Raw genomic sequence first — 20,924 nt, 5'->3', positions numbered from 1 at the left:
TATATATATATATATATATATATATATATATATATATATATATATATGTATATATAAAATCATAGGAAAGTTACTTTGCCTGTAGAATTCTCAGTTCCCTTATCTACAGAATGGAGATTGATGATAGCACTTAGCTCATGTGTTTGTTATAGGGACTAAATAAGATAATGGATGTAAAGCACATAAGATAGTGCTGGAACATAGTATGTACTTGATAAACATTTGCCGCTATTTACTTAGAGTGAGGGGTTCAGAAGACTTGCCTTTGAATTGTGTGGCGTTATACATACTAGTTTTTAAAATTTTTTAATTTAAATTCAATGTAGTTAACATATAGTATATTATTAGTTTCAGGGGTAGAATTTAGTGTCAAGTGCCCTCCTTAATGCCCATCACCCAATTACCCCATCCTCCCACCCATCTCCCCTCCAGCAACCCTCAGTTTGTTCCCTATAGTTAAGAGTCTCTTATGGTTTGCCTTCCCCTCTGTTTTCATCTTATTTTATTTTTCCTTCCCTTCCCCTATGTTCATCTGTTTTGTTTTTTAAATTCCACATATGAGTGAAATCATATGGTATTTGTCTTTCTCTGACTGACTTATTTCGCTTAGCATAATATCCTCTAGTTCCATCCACGTTGTTGCAAATGGCAAGATTTCATTCTTTTTGATGGCTAATATTCCATTGTGTGTGTGTGTGTGTGTATATCTATATCTATATCTATCTATCTCTCTATATATATCACATTTTCTTTATCCATTTATCTGTCGATGGACATCTGGACTCTTTCCATAGTTTGGCTATTGTTGGCTATTGTACTACATACTAGTTTTGTGTCTTTGAATAGGTCACTAAATCAGTCTAAGCCTTAATATCCTAAGTATCTTTTTAAAAAAATTTTTTTTTAAGATTCTATTTATTTATTTGACAGAGAGAGACAAAGCGAGAGAGGGAACACAAGCAGGGGGAGTGGGAGAGGGAGAAGCAGGCTTCCCAAGGAGCAGGGACCCCGATGCGGGGCTTGATCCCAGGACCCCAGGATCATGACCTGAGCTGAAGGCAGACGCTTAACTACTGAGCCACCCAGGCGCCCCTTGTCCTAAGTATCTTAATGTTACAGGGATTATTTTGAGACTCAAGTGATAGAGATGCAGTGTTGTAATGAGGACATACCAAAGTGTCTATAATGTCCATGGCAGCAGTAGCTATAGGCCTCTATATGCAAACCAGGCAAAGAACCTTCTTCAGTGCTTTAATACAAAACTGCTGAATTAAATAGATTGAACATACATTATATGAGGAAAGGGCCCTGAGTTTGCTATGGTTGTCATAACTTATTTCTTCACCGTTCTGGAGTCTAGAAATCCAAGATAAAGATGTCAGCAGGGTTGTTTCTTCTGTGGACCTCTCTCATTTTTTAAAAATCTATGAATCAAATTGGTAGAGATGCTGAAGATGAATTTATAGAGGTCAGATTTCTGTCTTATAATTCAAATTTCAGTTTTCCTTAGGGGGCAAAACATTGCAGTAACCTTAATAAAAAATCTTGTACATATTTAAAAAAATAACATCCTTAGAGTCTGATGGCTCTAGAATGGAGTAGAATCATCAATCATCTATTTATTTATTTTTAAGAGATTTATCGTGATTGCTTGATGATTGCTTCAAAAGGCAATGAGATGCAAGAAGAGATAATTACAGATATGTATGTGACAAAATTAATTCTTTTCCTCCAGTTTTATTGAGATAAGATTGACATGCAACATTGTATTAGTTTTAGGTATATAACATAGTGATTTGGTATATAATGATCACCACAATAAGTTTAGTCAACCTCCATCACTTCACAAGTTACAATTTTTTTCTTATAATGAGGACTTTTAAGATTATTCTCTTAGCAGTTTACAAATATACAATATGATTTATTAACGGTGGTCATCATGCTATACATTATATCTCCAGAACTTATTTTATCTTATAAGTGGAAGTTTGTACCTTTGACTACCTTCACCCCTTTTACCCACTCCCTCTTGTTAGCTTGAGTTGTCTCCACATGGTCTTACCTCCATGTATCTCGTATGAGGACATCAGTCATATTGGATTAGAGCCAGCCCCAGTGACCTCCTTTTAACTGAATTACCTCTTTAAGGGCTCTATCTCAAAATGCAGTTGCATTCTGAGGTAGTGGGGGTTAGAATTTATGCATATGTACTTGGGGGGCACAGTGCAGCCCATAACAGAGTCCTACGTTAGGATTATATTTTCATCCTGATACTCTCAGTTCTACCAGATTTGAATGAAAGGAAGTTGAAAGAATATGTAGTAGAAAGAATACTGAACTAGATATCATGGCTGCTGTGGTGTAGTCAGCATTCACACAAATTAGCTGAGTGACCTTGAGAAAATCCTTTACTATTTTAGAGCTTCAGCTTCCTCTTCTCTAATGTTCATACTGACATTAACATAATGATTTAAATAATATCTATCCATCTGTCCCTCTCTCCATCCCATCATCCATTCATCTCATCATACTTCCATCCATCTATCTTCTTATTCAGTCAACAAACACTTCTTGAGTACTTGCTTTGCCAGAACCAAGCCAATTTCTGGGAATGCAGTGATGGATGAAATGCATTCTCTTCTCTCAAATTTGTTAGTCTAACAGGGAAGACAAATAAAAAGTACATAGACTTTCTCTATTCCCTCTTCTACATGACAGTCCTTCAAATATTTGAGGAAGGCTGACATTTCCTGCTTTTTCTCTCCTGATTTCTTCTTTCTAGATTAAATATACTCTAATTTCTTTATTCCTCATATAACACAGTCTCCAGACATTTTATTCTTGTAAATTAGTGTTCTGTGGTATTTTCTAGTTGTTTTTTTAAAAACAATTCAGAAATAAATAAGATAGATACTTTAATACCAGCTGATTAAGAAGCAGACAACAATCAGACTTTACCCATGCTGGGGCTTCACACTGATTTAATCTGGATCAAGATGTCATGTTACAAATTACATTGGTGTCTCAGATTACATTTCTCTCCCATTTTCTCCATTTGGGTCACTCAGCCACATTTACTGAACTCTTATTGTGGATCACTGTATAGAGCAAGATTAGCATATACCATTTGGTCAAACCCAGAGAGCATAATATTGACACAGGGCCACAATACTAAGACAGCAACAACAATAAAACCTATTAATCTTGCACCAGGCACTTTGTGAACTTTATTCCTTTAATCATTATAACAACTCTGAAGTATTCACCATTTGACAATTGGGGCTACTGGGTCTTGGAGGTTAAATGACTTGCTCAAGATCACACAGTTGGTAGGAGGACCCAGAAGGTATCCCCAGATCTCATTTATTCTAAAGACTTGGCTCATAACCCCTATACTTAAGCCCCTCTCTCAGAGCCCTCTATTCAATTAAAGGACAGTGGACTGCTTGGTGGATTTTCTGTTGGGCTGCTCAGATATTAGAGTTCCCATGTAAGGGAGATGTTAATGGCAGATTTAGGCCAGGCCTTGTGGATTACACCTTGATGGAGACACTGTAGTCCTGGTCTGGGCCTCAGCTTTTCCTTTTTGAGATCTCACTTTTATTATTTTGCCAAGGTGATCAGGCTTTGCAGGATAGATCTCTCTAACAAAATACAAAAGAGAATGATTTATAAGCCACAGTGCCCACTTACCATGGGAAATAGAACTGGTTTTTAAAATCCAGAGCATTTCTTCAGCAGGCACTTCCTTTCTGTGGGGGTCAGGCACTCAGAAGGACAAATAATAATTCAGAAGTTTGCTTGGTGAGCATAGAATTTACAGCAAAGAGATTAGGTTTTACCCAAGGGAAGTCTCCTCAGGCTAATATAACTTGGAGTTAATCCTTCTTTACCCTATGGTTATTTCTGCCTAAATTACTGGAATCCATCTTCTAGAATCACAACATAATTTTCTTTGGTCACTGTTAGACTCAGACACACTGACAGTCTCCCAATTCTCTTCAGGCAGTATTTTTCTTTTGGAAATATCTATTATCAAAAACATCCCTTGTGACATTCTTCATGTTATAACATTCTAAATTACTGTTTGTCTTTATTAGTTTACACTGTAGGTTGTCTATTCCTTAATGAGGTTTGTGTTGGACCTTGTATTGAGTGTAGGGGTTGAGTCATCCATTTCACAGCAGGCAGGAGGTTTGGGGCACTGACCTCAACTAGAATGATGAACCCTAATTAGTCTAAGAAAATCACAGTAAAGCCTTACTCCCAAGCCAGTGTCTGTTTTAGGATGCCAGACTTAAGTTGGCATGTCATTTCCTCAGCTAGAGGGATTGGTCCAAGAATTTGTGCATATTCCAATTTGGGCAAATGGGACATGAAGGGAGATTTGAGGGAGGGACACTTCTGGAAAAAACTTACCCACGTTTCAGAGGGAACCATAGAAAGAGTAAGGGTGTAAGGTCAGAATGCTTGTAATTACTTTTCTGCCAATCTAAGGGTGAAGTCCCCATGGAGAAGAGAAGAACCTAGAGCAATACAGGGGAATGGGGCTAGAGTCATTGTATTAAGTCAAGGCCTAAGCCTAGCCTACCTCTAGACTTTCATTTATGTGAGCAAGAAAGTTCCTTCTTTGGGGGAGCTGGTTTGATTTAGGATTTTATATACATGCAGCTGGAAGCATACTAATTGAACAATGACTTTCTGAAATCCATTTCATATTCACAAACCACATGGAAGAGTTCTGCAGATGGCCAAACCAATTTTTTTTATATATGATTTTTTGATACTTGCAGCTCAGGAAGTGAGATGTTTTAAACAACCATTAGCTTATGGGGTCCAATTTACCTTTTTATGGGCAATTACTATAGTTATTAATCCAGCCATAGGTCTCAGAAATATCAGCATGGGCATTTCCCTGAGCTCAAGGCAAGAACTCTTTTGCAAGTATGCCCATATATTAGTCAAATGAATCATTCCTCAAAACGATCATAGTGATCTCCGGAATTCTGTCCTAGACCCTTCCCTGGGATTAAGAGCTTCTTTGTTTACCACTGATCCCACAGACATTGTCAGACGATGTTACCACCTCTGGATTCCCAGGTATTCAAATTTAGTTGCCTGTTATTTAGGATCCAGATCATGTATTTTTTAAAGTTCTAGCTCCTAATGAAATTAAGAGGTTATGCTAGAATGTGAATCAATGTACTGTATCCTTCACAGAAACAATAAAAATATCTGCTGAATTAAACAATATGATTTGTGACCTAACTAACTTACCTTCTGGAGTGAACTCCTTATCTTGTTATGGATCAATAACAAACTATAGTTTGACATCTTGTCTGTAGACACCCCCCTTTGAATAACACTAAATATGATTCTAAACAAACCACTCATTCATTCATTCATTTAATAAACATTTACTAAACTAATATGTGGAAGAAACTCAAGAATAATCTTGGGAGTTATCTAAGAAAACTTCTGCCTTACTCTTCATATTTAACCAGACGTCATGCCTTCCTCTACATTCCTGCTGCCATTGACTTGGTTCAGGTTTCCATTACTTTCTAAAATGTTGCCATCACCCTGCTATCAGTCTTGCCCTTTCCAGGCCACAGCATGCTGTTAAAATATATATTTTTCTGTGCTCAACGTGCTCCTTTAGCTTCTGTGTCAATGAAACCTGCTGTGTTGGATTCTTTGCTGAATACACCACAAATAGATGTTAGTGCCTTGTACTGCAAATGTTCTTGGTTAATGAGCCTTCTACCATGCTTTCTTGAGATAAATATGTCTACAATTTGTGTAGTTTCCTCTGTGGCCTCTATTTATGCCATCTGTGTTTTGGAAAACATTTTTTGACTCATCATGGTTGACAAATGATGTGCAAATGATAATGCTAGACCTGTGGCAAAGAGACGAAGGAAGAATGTCTTGTTGGATGTTATAATGCAAGTTCTGTGACAGTTTAGTCATCTTCAGGAAGTGATTCAGGAAAGAGAGACTATAAATGAGTGAAGGGCATGTTCTTTGAAATTAGGAAGGTCATCATAGCTATCAACCTGGAAGAACTAATTAACAATCATATGAATGAGAGTGGAGAGAAGTCATAGTTGGAAGAATATAATGATTCCAGATGATTTGATGAGAAAGGAAGTACAACAGTCCTTGAAGGATTTGATCTCATGTCTTGGGAAAAGATGCGTTAATGACCCCTAAGTGCTAATTATATTTTGGCTTGATATCCACCAGTGCATCCCTGTGCCTACAGGATTATTATTTTTCTAATTGCACATGTATAATATTAGTATTCTCTCTGTTTCATGGTTTTTGAAGATCTGAAATTTTATTTTATAATGCTATTATTTTATATAAACCTTACTAAAATGCATCATATTCTTTTTTGCTTTATTTCTGGCAATGCTGTTAAGCACACTTAGTTTTTGTGATAATTTTTGGAGTCATCATTGTGAACATTATTTATATTGTATTATTCTGTAATGTGGTGATATCTTTGATATGAAATTAAGTTAGGTGGTACTGTTTTACACCTGTATAAACCTCTCATGTGAGGATAGCCTAGAATATTTTAGATAAACAAGAGTAATGAAGAGAGACTGGTCCTACCAGGTACTTTAATGCATTATAAAGCTGTAATAATCAACAATGTTGAGGGGGGTGGGGGGATGGGTTAGCCTGGTGATGGGTATTAAAGAGGGCATTGGATGGAGCACTGGGTATTATACGAAAACAATGAATCATGGAATACTACATCAAAAACTAATGATGTAATGTATGGCGATTTGGTGATTAACATAATAAAATAAAAAAATATGGTATTGAAACAGAATAAGTAGTTTAGAAATTTATTTCTACATATAATTACTTAACCCATAATAAATGCAGAATTTCAAACCAGTTGAGAAAGAATAGATTATTAAAAATGATGTTGGGACAATTATCTAATCATTAAGACCAAAGAATTAATGTTTAGCTTCTACTTCACATGATTAATCCCAGATGGATTAAAAAAGTCCTAGAAAATGTAATAGAAATTAATATTTATATAATCTTGGGATGGGGAAAGGTTTTGAAGCAAGATATTTAAACCTTAAAGATTGATGATTTATCTACATAAAAATTTTTAGAACTTCTGAATTTTAGACACACTCCAAACACATAAATTAAAAGAAGAATGGATGGTTACTATAAAAAAACAAACAAACACAGAAAATAGCAAATGTTGGTAAGTATGTGAAGAAATTAGAACCTTTGTGGGTTGACTATTGGTGGAAGTGTAAAATGTTGCAGCTGCTATGAAAAACAGTATGGCAGTTACCCCCCCAAATTAAAAACAGAATTACCATATGATCCTGCAATTTTACTTCCGGCATATATCCAAAAGAATTGAAAGCAAGGACTTCTAGAGATATATCTATACATAGCAGCATTATTCACAATATCTAAGGGGTGGAAGCAACCCAAGTATCCATTGACAGATGAACAGATAAAGTGTGGTGTATACTTTGGAATATTATTAATCCTTAAAATGGAAGGAAATTCTGACACATGCTACAATATGGATGAACACTGAGGACACTATGTATGTAGGTGAAATAAGCCAGTTACAAAAGCACAATACTGTATATATTATGAGATAGCCAGAGTAGTCAAATTCAGAGGGACAGAAAATAGAATGGTTGCCAGGGGCTGGGTGGGAATGAGGGGAGTGGGGAGTTACTGTTTAAGGGGCACAGTTTCAGTTTTGTAAGATGAAAGAATTCTGGAGATCATGGTGCTGATCGTTGCACAACAGTATGACTGTACTTAATGTCACCAAATTGTACCCTTAAAAATGGTTAATATGGTAAGTTTTATGTTATGCATATGTTACCAAAATTAATAATAATAATAAGGAATGGTGATGCTTGCCTGAATTTTATTTCTACTCTTCTTTCATTAGCTCAGTGACTTTAAGCAAATCTGTCAAACTGTTGGTGTCAAACTTTTTTCATCATATGGTTATTTTGAGGACTCAATGAGATAATTCCCATAAAGTGGTTTTTACAGTGCATGGAACATAGTAACTGCTCAGAAACTGGCTGCTGCCTACTATTTTGTTAAAAGCCAAATGATAAACATATATTATAGATTTATAGACTTGATATGTAAAGAATTTTTAACATATCAATGAGAAAATAAAACCCCCAAGTTTATGGACAAAGGACATATTAGGCATTTCTGATTTCAAGGAATGAAGACATTTCCAGGCTATCTTAAGTGATTAAGGACTTTTTGAAGAATAAATAAAAGAGAGAGAGGGTCACAGAAATCCAAGAACAGGAAAATAGCATAAGATTAGAAGTAGATCTAAGGTAGTTCTAGGGATTCTGAAAGTAGATTCTCCATTTATCTTCTCTTGTTTAATCTATGTCTCATTTCTTCTCATCTAATAAATCATTGCTTCACTCTTTTATCCATTTTATCAACATCACAGCTTTTGCTCACTCTTGGTTTGTGCTTCCTAATATCTTTGATTTCTTTATGACTCCAGTTTGCTTTTAGCTGCTTATGGATCTTAGAACATTTTAAAGCTTCATTTCCAAATCAAATTATTAGAAATAGAATCTGATTGGAACTTTGTTTATGTTAAGAATCTTATTGGACCTTTCTTTGTTTCTGGCAAATCTTTTCATACCAGGTGATCCTGAAGCTCACTGCTCAGCTGACTTTTGGTTGCATTTATGTCACATGATCAGCCATAGTCCAATCAACTGTGGTCTGAGTGGCAGATTTCTGCGTGAAATGAAACAGGATCATGCAGGGCTGCCTCTACTGAAGGGGCCATTTGTATTTTTTGAATTTGTTTTTTATCAATCACTTTTGTAATGACCAGATTGTTGATTTTTTCTAGTTGAAGATTGATTCCTCCTTTAGTATTTATGTCTGCTTTAAATAGTTTCTCCCTGTTTCCATCACCTTGTTCACAAGCTGCTAATCTGTTATCCAACTTCCCATCTATAAATCAGAACAGGACAGAAGTGCAGTGGGAACATAAGATAACCAAACTAACAAACTTGATTTATAGAAGAGAATAAGTCAATGAACTCTGCTTTGTAGTATTTTTTTTTTTTTAAATAAGCCCATGATATTGGTGCAGAGGCTTTTGGGTTACTTCAGGTTTGTTCTGGGTTCTGGGAAAATGAGGTGGCTAAAGTTTATTAGATTTAGTGTAAGTTTCTTATACATTTGAGCGGATGGACACCTTTATTTACAGTGTATCATATTCCTTTATGTGTTACTTTCTTCCCCATAGTGCCTTTGCTAGGAATTGTTTCCTTTTCAGTAAAAAAATATGCCTTTTCTTGTTATCTTTTGGTTAAGGGAGGGGTACTCTTTTCAGGGAAAACAATTAAAAGTAATATAAAACTCAACAGTGTCAAAGTAAGATGATCTTTTTATGCAAACACTACTTTAAAGTTTTTAACCATCTGTTCTTAATTGTTCTTGCAGGAGATTTTTCTCATATTCTAAGAGACACACTGTGAATTCTTAGGTATGTATCTAAGAGAGCTCAAGAAAATAGGGATCAACATCATGTGTGTTAAAAGAAATAGTCAAAAGAAAAATTTTATCTGTATTTGCTCATGAAAGGTGGAACTGAAATGAAAAATACATAAATTTTATATTTCAGTGGTGGAAACAAAGGTAAACCATCGTGATTCTGTTTGGGGACCCACATATATGCATATCACAAGTAAGACAAAACTGCTTCCATAGCAATAAACTATTTCTATTTTTTCTTGTTTGTTATAAATTAGTCCTTGTTTTTCAGGACCTTCAGAGATTTTAAAAGAAGATAATACAAAAATAAATAAAGCACATCCTCTATTCAACCTGTACCTGGGGAAGTCAATATATATATATATATATATATATTTTAAAGATTTTATTTATTTGTTTGACAGAGAGAGGGGGAACACAAGCAGGGGGAGTGGGAGAGGGAGAAGCAGGCTTCCCGTGGAGCAGGGAGCCCAATGCGGGGCTTGATCCCAGGACCCTGAGACCAGGGCCCGAGCCGAAGGCAGTTGCTTAAGCGACTGAGCCACCCAGGCGCCCCAATATATTTTTAATGTAAAAAATTGGTGGTAGCTTAGTAATGAAGCTTGCAAAGTAAGACTCCTGGGAAATGCTCAGAATGAATCTTGAACCTTGGAGTGCTGGTACCAAGTGGGTAAGATGTTGGGACAACAAAGTCAATAACATTTCTGGATCACACATCAAGTGCAGAATACTGAAAAGGATGTAATACTGGTGCTCGTTTTGGGTCATGTGACTTATATATAGTCTGATAGATGTACAGCTTGACAGATACCAATGATATCAAATTTTGTTAAGATTGTTGGTTTGGCTGCCCACAAACAGCATAAATGAACATCTATCCAAGTGGGAATTTGTTCTGTTGCTTTTTCTCTCTTTCCAACTCAGCAAAATCACATGAAAACCAGAGTTGGAAAGGACCTTGGAACTCAAACACCCACATTTTAGAAATTAAGAAATGGGGGGCTCACAGAGGTTAAATAAGTTGCTCTCGGTAATCCAGCTAGAGAATGGTTGAATCAGGATGGGAAACCAGACTTGTAGTGCAATATTCATTTTAACATATTACAAAGAACTTTCATCCTGTTGTGCTTGCAAAAATAGTAATTCATTTCACACTTCATTACTAAAATAACTCGAAGTTTGTTACTATTTCTTGAGACTTAAAATTGTTGTTTGTTTGTATTGGGCAGCCTTTGATGGTTCTTCTCATACATAGACAGAGAATTTATGACTGAGTCTTTTCCTTGTATGTTTTAAAAGTTGATCAGAGGTTATTAATGGACATATTGTGGGACCAGTATCTTGCTTTGTGTCAGAGTGAGAGGATGAAAAGTGGTTGTGTAATTGCCATGTGTTGGTAATGACTCTGGATTGGAAGCTAAAACATCTGGATTATGGTCCCACCTCTGCATTAATTAACTGTGTTCTGAGTCTTAATTTCCTCATCTGAGCAAAGAAGGCATCAGTTAAATAATCTCTAAGGTCCCCATAAACTGAAATATCATAATATTCTAAATCATGAAAAAGTTAGAGAATTTTTAGTCTATACTTATACAGGGCTATTATGGGCTAAAGATTTGAAAAACTCTAAGTCTACTTTAACAATTCATTAAACAATTGCCCAACTCTTAATTTCATACTGGATTTGGGATTTTCTTACTAACGAAATTGTTAACTTGAACTGTCAAGCAGTAAGAAGTGAGTACATCTATCATTATATATGCATTACAACCACACTGAGCTCCTTATCGCACTAATGAAAGTGCTAGAACTCCCATTATTGGCCTTTGCACATGTTGTTTTCCCTGCCTACCATCCCTTCTACCTTATCTTGGCTCTGGCCTAGCAAACTCCTACTCATCCTTTAAGATCCAACTCAAATGTCACCTCCTCAAGAAGGCTCCCATAACTATCTCGCTGGTCAGTCAAACCAGTTCTTATTGTTTACCTACTATGTACAAAGAATTCTGTCAGTAGCTAAGGATGATCATAGCCCTAGCTCTCATACTTTAGTAAGGAAGATTGACATCAAGTAAATAATTATAAATAAATAATAATTACGATGCAAAATGATGTGAGAGAAAAGCAGTAAGTGCTCTTGGAGTGTCTATTGGAGAAAACTAAACTCAGGCAGAATTAGCGGCTCTCTTCTCTGGGTTCAGACAGCATTTTATTGCATGTCTCTACTGTGACACTAGTTACATTGCATTCTTACCAGTATTATGCTAATGTATCTCTCTCCTCTACACCTGTATTGTCCAATATGGTAGCCACTAGCCCCATGTGACCTTTTAAATTTAAAGTAATTAAAATAAAATACAATAAAAATTCATTTCCTCAGTCATAGTAGCCACATTTGCTAGTGGCTGCCATATTCAACAGTGCACCATCACAGAAAGTTCTGTTGAACAGTGCTGCTCTAGACTGAATTCCTCAACGTCAAATATTGTGTTTCATTCATCTTCATATCCCTAAGACCGTGAACAGTTATTTATATAGCAGAAGCTCAGTATTGGTTGATTGATTCATTCATTTACTTATTCAAAAAATATTTGTATATGTGCTTATTATGTGCTAGGTACAATTCTAGGTGCTGAGGGTAAACAGTGAAAAAATGGTTTCTGCTTTTGCGGAGCTTATATTTTAGTGGGGTTGAGGGGAATTGGACAATAAACAAATCAAGTAAATATATAATCTGTCAGATAGTGATGAGTACTATGGAGAAAAATAAAATGGGTACAGTTGCATATCAAGCAGCAGGACAAGGGTTGAGGGGTGAATGGTTTGCTTTTATACATGAAGTGGGCAAGAAAGGCCTCACTGAGGGAATGAGTCATGTGGAGGGAGCAGCAAACAGTGTCCCTGAGGCAGCAGTGTGACTTGTTCCTAGAGCTGAGTGACTACTGCAAAGTATCATAGAAATGATAATGGACAGCAGAGGAGGGAGCAGGGTTTTTGTTACTCCAAGTGAGATGGGAAAGATGGGAATTTTTGAGCAGAGGAGAGAAGGGGTCAGACTTATGTTTTTAGTGTGATTGGCCTGGCTGCTGTGTGGAAAATAGACTGAAGGGAGTAAAGCCAGAGACCAGTTAGAGGCTCTAAGGCAAGAGAAAATAGTAGCTTGAATGGGTGGTGATCATGAAGGTGGTGAGTAGTGTACACATTTTGAATGTACAGCAGGCAGGATATGCTGATGGATTGGATGGGAAATGTGAGGGAAAGAGAGGAGTCAAGGATGACTCCAAGCATTTTGGCCTGAACAAGTAGAAGAATGGATTTTGCATCAACTGAAGTGAAGAAGACTAGAAGTTGTGGTTTGGGTAGGAAAATCAGGAATTTGGTTTTGGACATATTAAGTTGAAACATCTGTTGGGCATGAGTTATATATAGGTGTCTGAGGTCCAGCTAGAGGTATAAATGCTTGTTGACCGAATAATTGAATGAGTGAATAAGACATTATTATCTTAAAATAGCAATTCGAATGTGAAACTGCAGGGCTTAGACCGGGGTGGGGGGACAATTTGCATACAGACAAGAGAAAATCAAAGAGGAGGCCTTAGAATGTGAGCAGGCTGTGGATGTGTGACCCAATAAGTAAGATCAATTAATTCATTTCTATGATTATTTTTTGAACAGAGATTTCAGGATTTTAAATCTAAAATTCCTTTGATTCAGATGATGGGGCAGGATGTGTTAGTTTCCTATGGTTGCTATAACAAATGACTACAAAGTTAGTGGCTACAATAACAAAAATTTATTATTTACAGATCTGGAGGTCAGAAATTTAAAATGAGTCTCAAGCTAAAATCAAGGTGTGTGCAAGGCTGTGTTCCTTTTTAGAGGCTCCAGGGGAGAATTTGTCTTTCTCACATTGTTAACTCTCTGACTCTGACTCTCTTGTCTCCCTCTTTTACTTATAAGGGCCCTTGTAATTACATTGAGCTCACCTGAGTAATCCAGAATAATCTCCCCATCTCAAGGTAGATGAGTACTCATCTTAATTCTATCTGGAACCCTAATTCCCCCTTGCCATGTAACATGATATACTCACAAATTCTTGGGATTAGGAGGTGGATACCTCGGAAGGGGTGATGTCTTGAGTTTGTTCTCTCTTTTACTGTCAAAAGATCAATATACAATAATAAAGGCATTTGAGAGGATGTCTAATTGGAGTTTATTTATACTCTAGACACCCTCTCAGTCACTTTTATTATCGTATATTGATCTTTTGACACTAAAAGCCAAAAAAGACTGAGAAAAGCTAAGCAAAGAACAACTTGAACAAGAGTCCACATTTATATAAAGTTATGCACATGTTCTATTTTCAGCTAACTTAAGAATATTTATAGCATATGTAAAAACAAACTCAGACCTAAGAATATTGTACTGGAGGGTGTATACATGTGTGTGTATGTGTATTTGTGTTATTGTTCCATATAAACTTAATTATTGGCTATAAATCTTATGTAAAATCATATTAGATGAATACTAGAGTTTGTTTTATGCTACTCTCAGGATTTATTTTTTGACTTTTATGTATACCTTAGATTTACAAGGGCCTTATTTTCTGAACGTATGTCTGTAAAATGCAAATGCCCTTATGGGTCATAGGATAGAACGTTTGAAGTTGAGATTATCCTGGAATCCTGGAGTAACTATTACATTTAGTTGGTCTAAGAAGTGTCAAATCTTATTCTGAAATGTCTCCTAGTTATTCTCATTGCTGCCTTTTCAGCCCAGGGCAGGACATCTGTAACAGTTTCCTAATTGGCATTACTCAGGTGAATCTGAAGGCAAAGTGCGGTGGGTTAAGAGAGGGTTCTGGAATCAAATTATCAGAATCCAGTCTTATTTTGACTATTTACTAGATGGATGGCTGTAGACAATTACCTCACTTCTGTAAACCTCAGTTTTCTTTCCTGTACAATGGGGATATTGTTGATTTCATAGAACTGTTATGGGGTTTATATTAAATTAGGAGTTAATGAACTTGACTAAGACAGCTAGTTGTGAACTTATTGATTCTCAGACCCAAATCCACCTCGTCTTGATTTTTGATAATGGAACTGGACCCTTTGTCAGCTGATGCAATGCTGGAGGGGTCCTGCAAGGCATAGTGGAGGATGAGGCTTTTCTTCCCAGTTTTGGACTCTTTTTTTTTTCCCTCCTAAGGCCCAGCTATCAATGGTATGTGGAAGACCCAGTAGAGTTAACTCTCCATTGAGTTTCTTTTGCACCCCAATGTGCAGTTTTCTACATACCATCTGAGACCTGCCCATACCCTAGCAGGCAGCTTCCATTAGAGCAGCTCTGGTCTATGGTATCCCAGCAAATGTTGCTGGCATCTCAGTGGGCATCTGGCGTCTTTCCTGTGAAAGAGCTCTGATCAATATGATCCCAGAAATCCCTGCCACCCAGTAGGCTCTAATTACACACTCTCCAAGGCCAGGTGTGAATCTCAGCTTTGATGGGGTGGGGGTAGGGGTGGTTGGGGTCCTTTCCCAAAGTTGCTTCTTCCTTAGGTAGCTACCTCAACTCTAGAGGTAATAGCTCTTCCCTATTTTTGCTATTTGTGTATTCTTTAGAGTCTTCTTTTATCCTGGTTTACTGTTAACTGCCTTTACTAATTAATAATTATTTATATTAAATTGTCTCTATTCAAATTACTGATATGGTTTCTGTCTCCAGAGTAGATCCTGAATAATATATTAACAGAGAAAAATAAGCATCCCAAGAATATGAGAGAAAGAAATAATTTGAAAATGATTAAAATGAACAAAGTATTAAAGGAAGTAATAAAAACCATAAAGAAATAGTAGGGCTCTATGAAAAAAGAATATTAGATGTAGATTGAAAAAAATAAAATGTTTAGAAATTACAAAATGTAGTCATTAATTAAGACTTAAGTGGGTGGATCAAATATCTGGTTAGGTTCTGATTAAGAGATAATGAAAGAAGAGAGAGAAAAAAAAAAAAAAGAAAAAAAAAAAAATTTAAAGATAGCCCTGAGGAAATTGTCTAGGATGTAGCAAAGAGATAGGGAATGAAATATTAAAAAGAAAGTACAAAAGAATAGCTGCAATCAAATTATGTGATCCAACATACATCTAATAGCAATTCTCTTTCTTTTTCTTTCTATGTCATCTACATGTATATCTATATAGCTATAAATATATCATCTATAAATATAGAGATTTTATATATTTCCAGAAAGAAAATAGAAAGAATGGGAAAAGAGACAATATTTGAATAGAGACCAACTGAAAACTTTTCAGAATTCAATAAATACCAGTAAGGTTTATTCTAGGATTACAGAGATGTTTTAACTTTATAAAATCTAATGTAATTTACCACATTAATATATCAACAGAGAAAAAATATGCTCATCTCAGGTTAACAAATCTTAAAAAACTGAATAAAAAAATGGATGTCTATGTAAAAGTTAATGTGAAGTTCACACTTAATGGTGAATGATTTAAAAGCATTCTCTTAAAGTCAGAAATAATTTAGGATGCCTGCTCTCAGCACTTGTATTTAGCATTGTACTGGAGGTCCTAGCGAGCTCAATATGACATGGAAAATAAATAAGAGATATGGGGAAAGGAAAAATAAGAAACCAAATTGCCAGTGTCACAGATGATGTGATTATATACATAAGAAATTTAAGAGATTCTACTTACAAATTAGTAGAAGTAATCAGAGAGTTCATCAAGGATATTGTCTACAAAACTGTTTATAAACACTGGTTTAGAAATGTAATTTTGAACATCCTATGTGGTGCCTGGGTGGTTCAGTCAGTTAAGCATCTGACTCTTGATTTCAGCTCAGGTCTTGATATTAGGGTTGAAGTTCAAGCCCTGCATTGGGCTCTATGCTGGGCTTGGAGCCTACTTAAAAGTAAATAAATAAATAAATAAATAATAAAATACTCTATTCTCTTAGCCACAAAACTATAAATATGTGAGATTAAATTTAACATAATATACATATGACTTTTGTAGAAAAATTTATAAAATATAATTGAGGAATATATATGAAGATCTAAATAAATAGAGAATAATACCATGTTTTTGGACAGGAACTCTCAATATTTTAAAATTTTGATTCTCCCCAAAATAATCTAGTAAAGCAAAGCTAGTTCAGCCTAAATCTTAAATCTTCTTAGAACTTGCAAAGCTGTGTCAAACATTTCTATGGATGAATTAAAGGTCCAAGAATAACTAAAAGAAAATATTGGAAGAAGATTAAGGAGAATGAAGTTACTCTATCATTTATTAAGAGTTGTTATAAAGATACAGTAATTAAAATGTGTTGTACTGGCAGAAGGATACAAAAATATATCAGTGTAAACAGAACAGGGAGCCTAGAAACAGCCATATGTGTATATGAAAAATTAACAGTGGAAGTCAATGGTGAAAGATAAAATAATAGATGATGGTGAGACAATTGACTAATCATATAGGAAAAATAAATTTGTACGACTACCTCCCACCATACACAAAAATAAATCCTAAATGTATTAAAAACAAAGACAAATTGAAAAATGTAAAAAAGTAACAAAAATTACTATGATGTTGGAAGTTAGGAAAAGAACTCTTCCACAAGACTCGAGAAGCACAAAGCTTAAAAAGATTGATAACTTTAGCTATTTAAAATAAAAAAGTTCTGTACAGAAAAGGCCATAAAATAAAAAAGATAAACCCCTTACTGGGTGAAAATATTTGTAATCCAAGCAAGCAATAAAGGATTAATAAGCAAAATATATATTAAATAAAACCCTAAAAGCAATAAAAGGGAACTATTTCCATAGAAAGTGACAAAGGATATGGAGAGTTAATTAACAGAAGAAAATTTTAAGACCATTAAATATATAAAAAGCTGCAAATTCTCACTGATCATTAGAGGTGATGAAACTTGAAATGGGACAACATTTCATAAAAAGTAGATTGCTAAAACTTAAAAACTCTGATCATATGATATTTTGGCAATAATATGAGAACATAAGAACTTTCAAAAACTGCTGGTCTTATGATACATTGGTGCAGCTACTTTGTTTTTGTTTTATTTTGTTTTTACATTTCAATTTTTTTCTTTAAAATGAGTGAGTTGTGTAAGGGGGTTAAATGCTTTATAGAGAAGAAAAAACTGCTAGAACCAACTATTCATCATCTTCTTCATCTTCATCTTCCTTGTCTTTCTCCTCTTCCTTCTTTTTCTTGCTTTTTTTCAGCCTTGACAAGTCCCTTTTTTGCCACATCAGACTTTACTTTAGCTCGATATGCAACAATATCCTTTGCATATTTTTCCTTCAGCTTGGCAGCCTTCTTTTCATAAGGCTGCTTGCCATCTGCAGCAGTGTTATCCCACATCTCTCCCAATTTCTTTGCAATGTCACCAATGGATAGGCCAGGATGTTCTCTGATTTTTGGGTGATACTCAGCACAAAACAAGAAAAAGGCCGAAGAGGGCCTCTGGTGCACTGGGATGCTTGAACAACTTTTTTGTTTCCCCTCTAGGGGGGATATAAGTTTTCTCTTTCTCTTTCTCTCCTTGTCCACCTTTGCCATGTCTTCAAATTTTCCTTTCTCTTTAGCAGACATGGTCTTCCACCTCTCTGAGCACTTAATAGAAAACTCTGAGAAGTTGACTGAAGCATCTGGGTGCTTCTTCTTGTTCTCTCGGCAAATTTGCACATGATGACATTTTGCCTCTTGGCTTCTTCAGATCTCCTCTGCCCGTGTTTAATTATTTTCCTCAGTGAGGCACAGAGTCGTCCAGTGCCTGTCTGGGTCTCACTTATGCTGGTGCTATCTCTATAGAGCTCAGTGTACTGCAATGGCTGTGTCTGGGCCCATCTACTTTGGAGAGTACTTTAATAAGGTGTATGGACTTGAAAAAGTGTATACACATGACTAACATAACATAATAATAAAAAAGAAAGAAAATATGTATACACTACAAGATAGCAATTCTACTTTTAATTTACATATTGTGGTTGAACTTTGAAATGAAAAGGCATTCTCAAAACTGTCAGTGCAGCCTTGTTGTATTAGCAAAAATTGGAAGCAACATAATTGTTCAAGAATAAGGAAATGAGGGTGGTTCGAGCGGCCGAAGCAAGATGGGTCAGAGTCAGAGTGGTGGTCATGGCCCTGGAGGTGGCAAGAAGGATGACAAGGACAAGAAAAAGAAATATGAACCTCCTGTACCAACTAGAGTGGGGAAAAAGAAGAAGAAAACAAAGGGACCAGATGCTGCCAGCAAACTGCCACTGGTGACACCTCACACTCAGTGCCGGTTAAAATTATTAAAGTTAGAGAGAATTAAAGATTATCTTCTCATGGAGGAAGAATTCATTAGAAATCAGGAACAAATGAAGCCTTTAGAAGAAAAGCAAGAGGAGGAAAGATCTAAGGTGGATGATCTGAGGGGGACCCCAATGTCAGTAGGAACCTTGGAAGAGATCATTGATGACAATCATGCCATCGTGTCTACATCTGTGGGCTCAGAACACTACGTCAGCATTCTTTCCTTTGTAGACAAGGATCTGCTGGAACCAGGCTGCTCCGTCCTGCTCAACCACAAGGTGCATGCTGTCATAGGGGTGCTCATGGATGACACAGATCCCTTGGTCACAGTGATGAAGGTAGAAAAGGTGCCCCAGGAAACCTACGCTGATATCGGGGGGTTGGACAACCAAATCCAGGAAATTAAGGAATCTGTGGAGCTTCCTCTCACTCATCCTGAATATTATGAAGAGATGGGTATCAAGCCCCCAAAGGGGGTCATTCTCTATGGTCCACCTGGCACAGGTAAAACCTTATTAGCCAAAGCAGTAGCAAACCAAACCTCAGCCACTTTCTTGAGAGTGGTTGGCTCTGAACTTATTCAGAAGTACCTAGGTGATGGGCCCAAACTCGTTCGGGAATTGTTTCGAGTTGCAGAAGAACACGCACCATCCATCGTGTTTATTGATGAAATTGATGCCATTGGAACAAAAAGATATGACTCAAATTCTGGTGGTGAGAGAGAAATTCAGCGAACGATGCTGGAACTGCTGAACCAGTTGGATGGATTTGATTCAAGGGGTGACGTGAAAGTTATTATGGCCACAAACCGAATAGAGACTTTGGATCCGGCCCTTATCAGACCAGGCCGCATTGACAGGAGGATCGAGTTCCCCCTGCCCGACGAAAAGACTAAGAAGCACATCTTTCAGATCCACACAAGCAGGATGACGCTGGCCGATGACGTGACCCTGGACGACTTGATCATGGCTAAAGATGACCTCTCGGGTGCCGACACCAAGGCGATCTGTACAGAAGGTGGTCTGATGGCCTTGAGAGAACGTAGAATGAAAGTAACAAATGAAGACTTCAAGAAATCTAAAGAAAACGTTCTTTATAAAAAACAAGAAGGCGGGCGCCTGGGTGGCTCAGTTGGTTAAGCAACTGCCTTCGGCTCAGGTCATGATCCTGGAGTCCCTGGATCCAGTCCCGCATCAGGCTCCCTGCTCGGCAGGGAGCCTGCTTCTCCCTCTCCCGCTCCCCCCTCTTGTGCTCTCTCTCTCTCTCACTCTCTCTCTCAAATAAATAAATAAAATCTTTAAAAAAAAAAACAAAAACAAAAAACAAGAAGGCACCCCTGAAGGACTGTATCTCTAGCGGACCACAGCTGCCTTCAAGGAAATGATCAGGATTGTCCTGACCCCTTGAAGGGATGGGAGGTTGGGGAAGTTGCCCAGAGGAACCCATGTTCCAGTTGATCTTTCTTATTAGCAAAACCTCCTGTGTACCTTTTTGAGGGTGATGTGTAGGATGCCCCCGAGGCTGCAGTCATCTGTTGGTCACGTGCAGTGCTCTGTCCCCAATAAAGCGTGCTCCTTCTCAAAAAAAAAAAAAAAAAAAAAAAAGAATAAGGAAATGAATAAATTAAACAGAATTTAGTAAACTCTAACAGTTAAAAAAAATGGACTGGAAGGGTACATGTCAGCATCTGTGATTCTCCTAGTGAGATAAGGAATGGTATCTCTAACACCTTATTTGTGTCTTTATTTATTTGTATTTCCTACATTTTATTTTGTAAATATCTGAGGCAAATATTGCCATATATCGGCATGCCTGCGTGGCTCAGTTGGTTAAGCATCCCTTTGGCTCAGATCATGATCCTGGGGGTCCTGGGATCGAGGCCTGCATTGGGCTCCCTGCTTGGTGGGGAGCCTGCTTCTCCCTCTCCCTCTGCCACTCCCCCTGCTTATGCTTGAGTTCTCTCTCTGTCAAATAAATTTAAAAAAAAATTTAAAAATTCCAATATTGCCAAATATC

The 20,924-nt window shown here is 36.7% G+C and overlaps 1 protein-coding gene and 1 pseudogene across 1 annotated transcript; one reads left to right on the top strand and one right to left on the bottom strand.

Annotated features, from left to right (window-relative positions):
• Positions 1-17,758: 17,758 nt before the first annotated feature.
• On the bottom strand, positions 17,759-18,510 carry LOC110583560 (annotated as a pseudogene).
• Positions 18,511-18,700: 190 nt separating this feature from the next.
• On the top strand, positions 18,701-20,518 carry LOC110583235 (26S proteasome regulatory subunit 4-like). Its single transcript, XM_021693288.1, has 2 exons — positions 18,701-20,018; positions 20,239-20,518. Exons 1-2 carry the CDS (start codon positions 18,722-18,724, stop codon positions 20,262-20,264), a joined length of 1,323 nt encoding a protein of 440 aa, XP_021548963.1. The 5' UTR covers positions 18,701-18,721; the 3' UTR covers positions 20,265-20,518.
• Positions 20,519-20,924: the final 406 nt, after the last annotated feature.

The sequence above is a fragment of the Neomonachus schauinslandi genome, chromosome 8 (assembly GCF_002201575.2).
Source record: "Neomonachus schauinslandi chromosome 8, ASM220157v2, whole genome shotgun sequence".
Taxonomy (NCBI): domain Eukaryota; kingdom Metazoa; phylum Chordata; class Mammalia; order Carnivora; family Phocidae; genus Neomonachus; species Neomonachus schauinslandi.
Note: the sequence above shows the minus strand (reverse complement) of the source record. Positions and strands in the feature narration are given on the sequence as shown.

Bases quoted from the DNA above. Each gene is read 5' to 3' on its own strand.
- LOC110583235 (XM_021693288.1), top strand. From the start codon at position 18,722: ATGGGTCAGAGTCAGAGTGGTGGTCATGGCCCTGGAGGTGGCAAGAAG. The intron at 20,019-20,238 runs GCGGGCGCCTGG...AAAAACAAGAAG, and splicing joins TCTTTATAAAAAACAAGAAG to GCACCCCTGAAGGACTGTAT.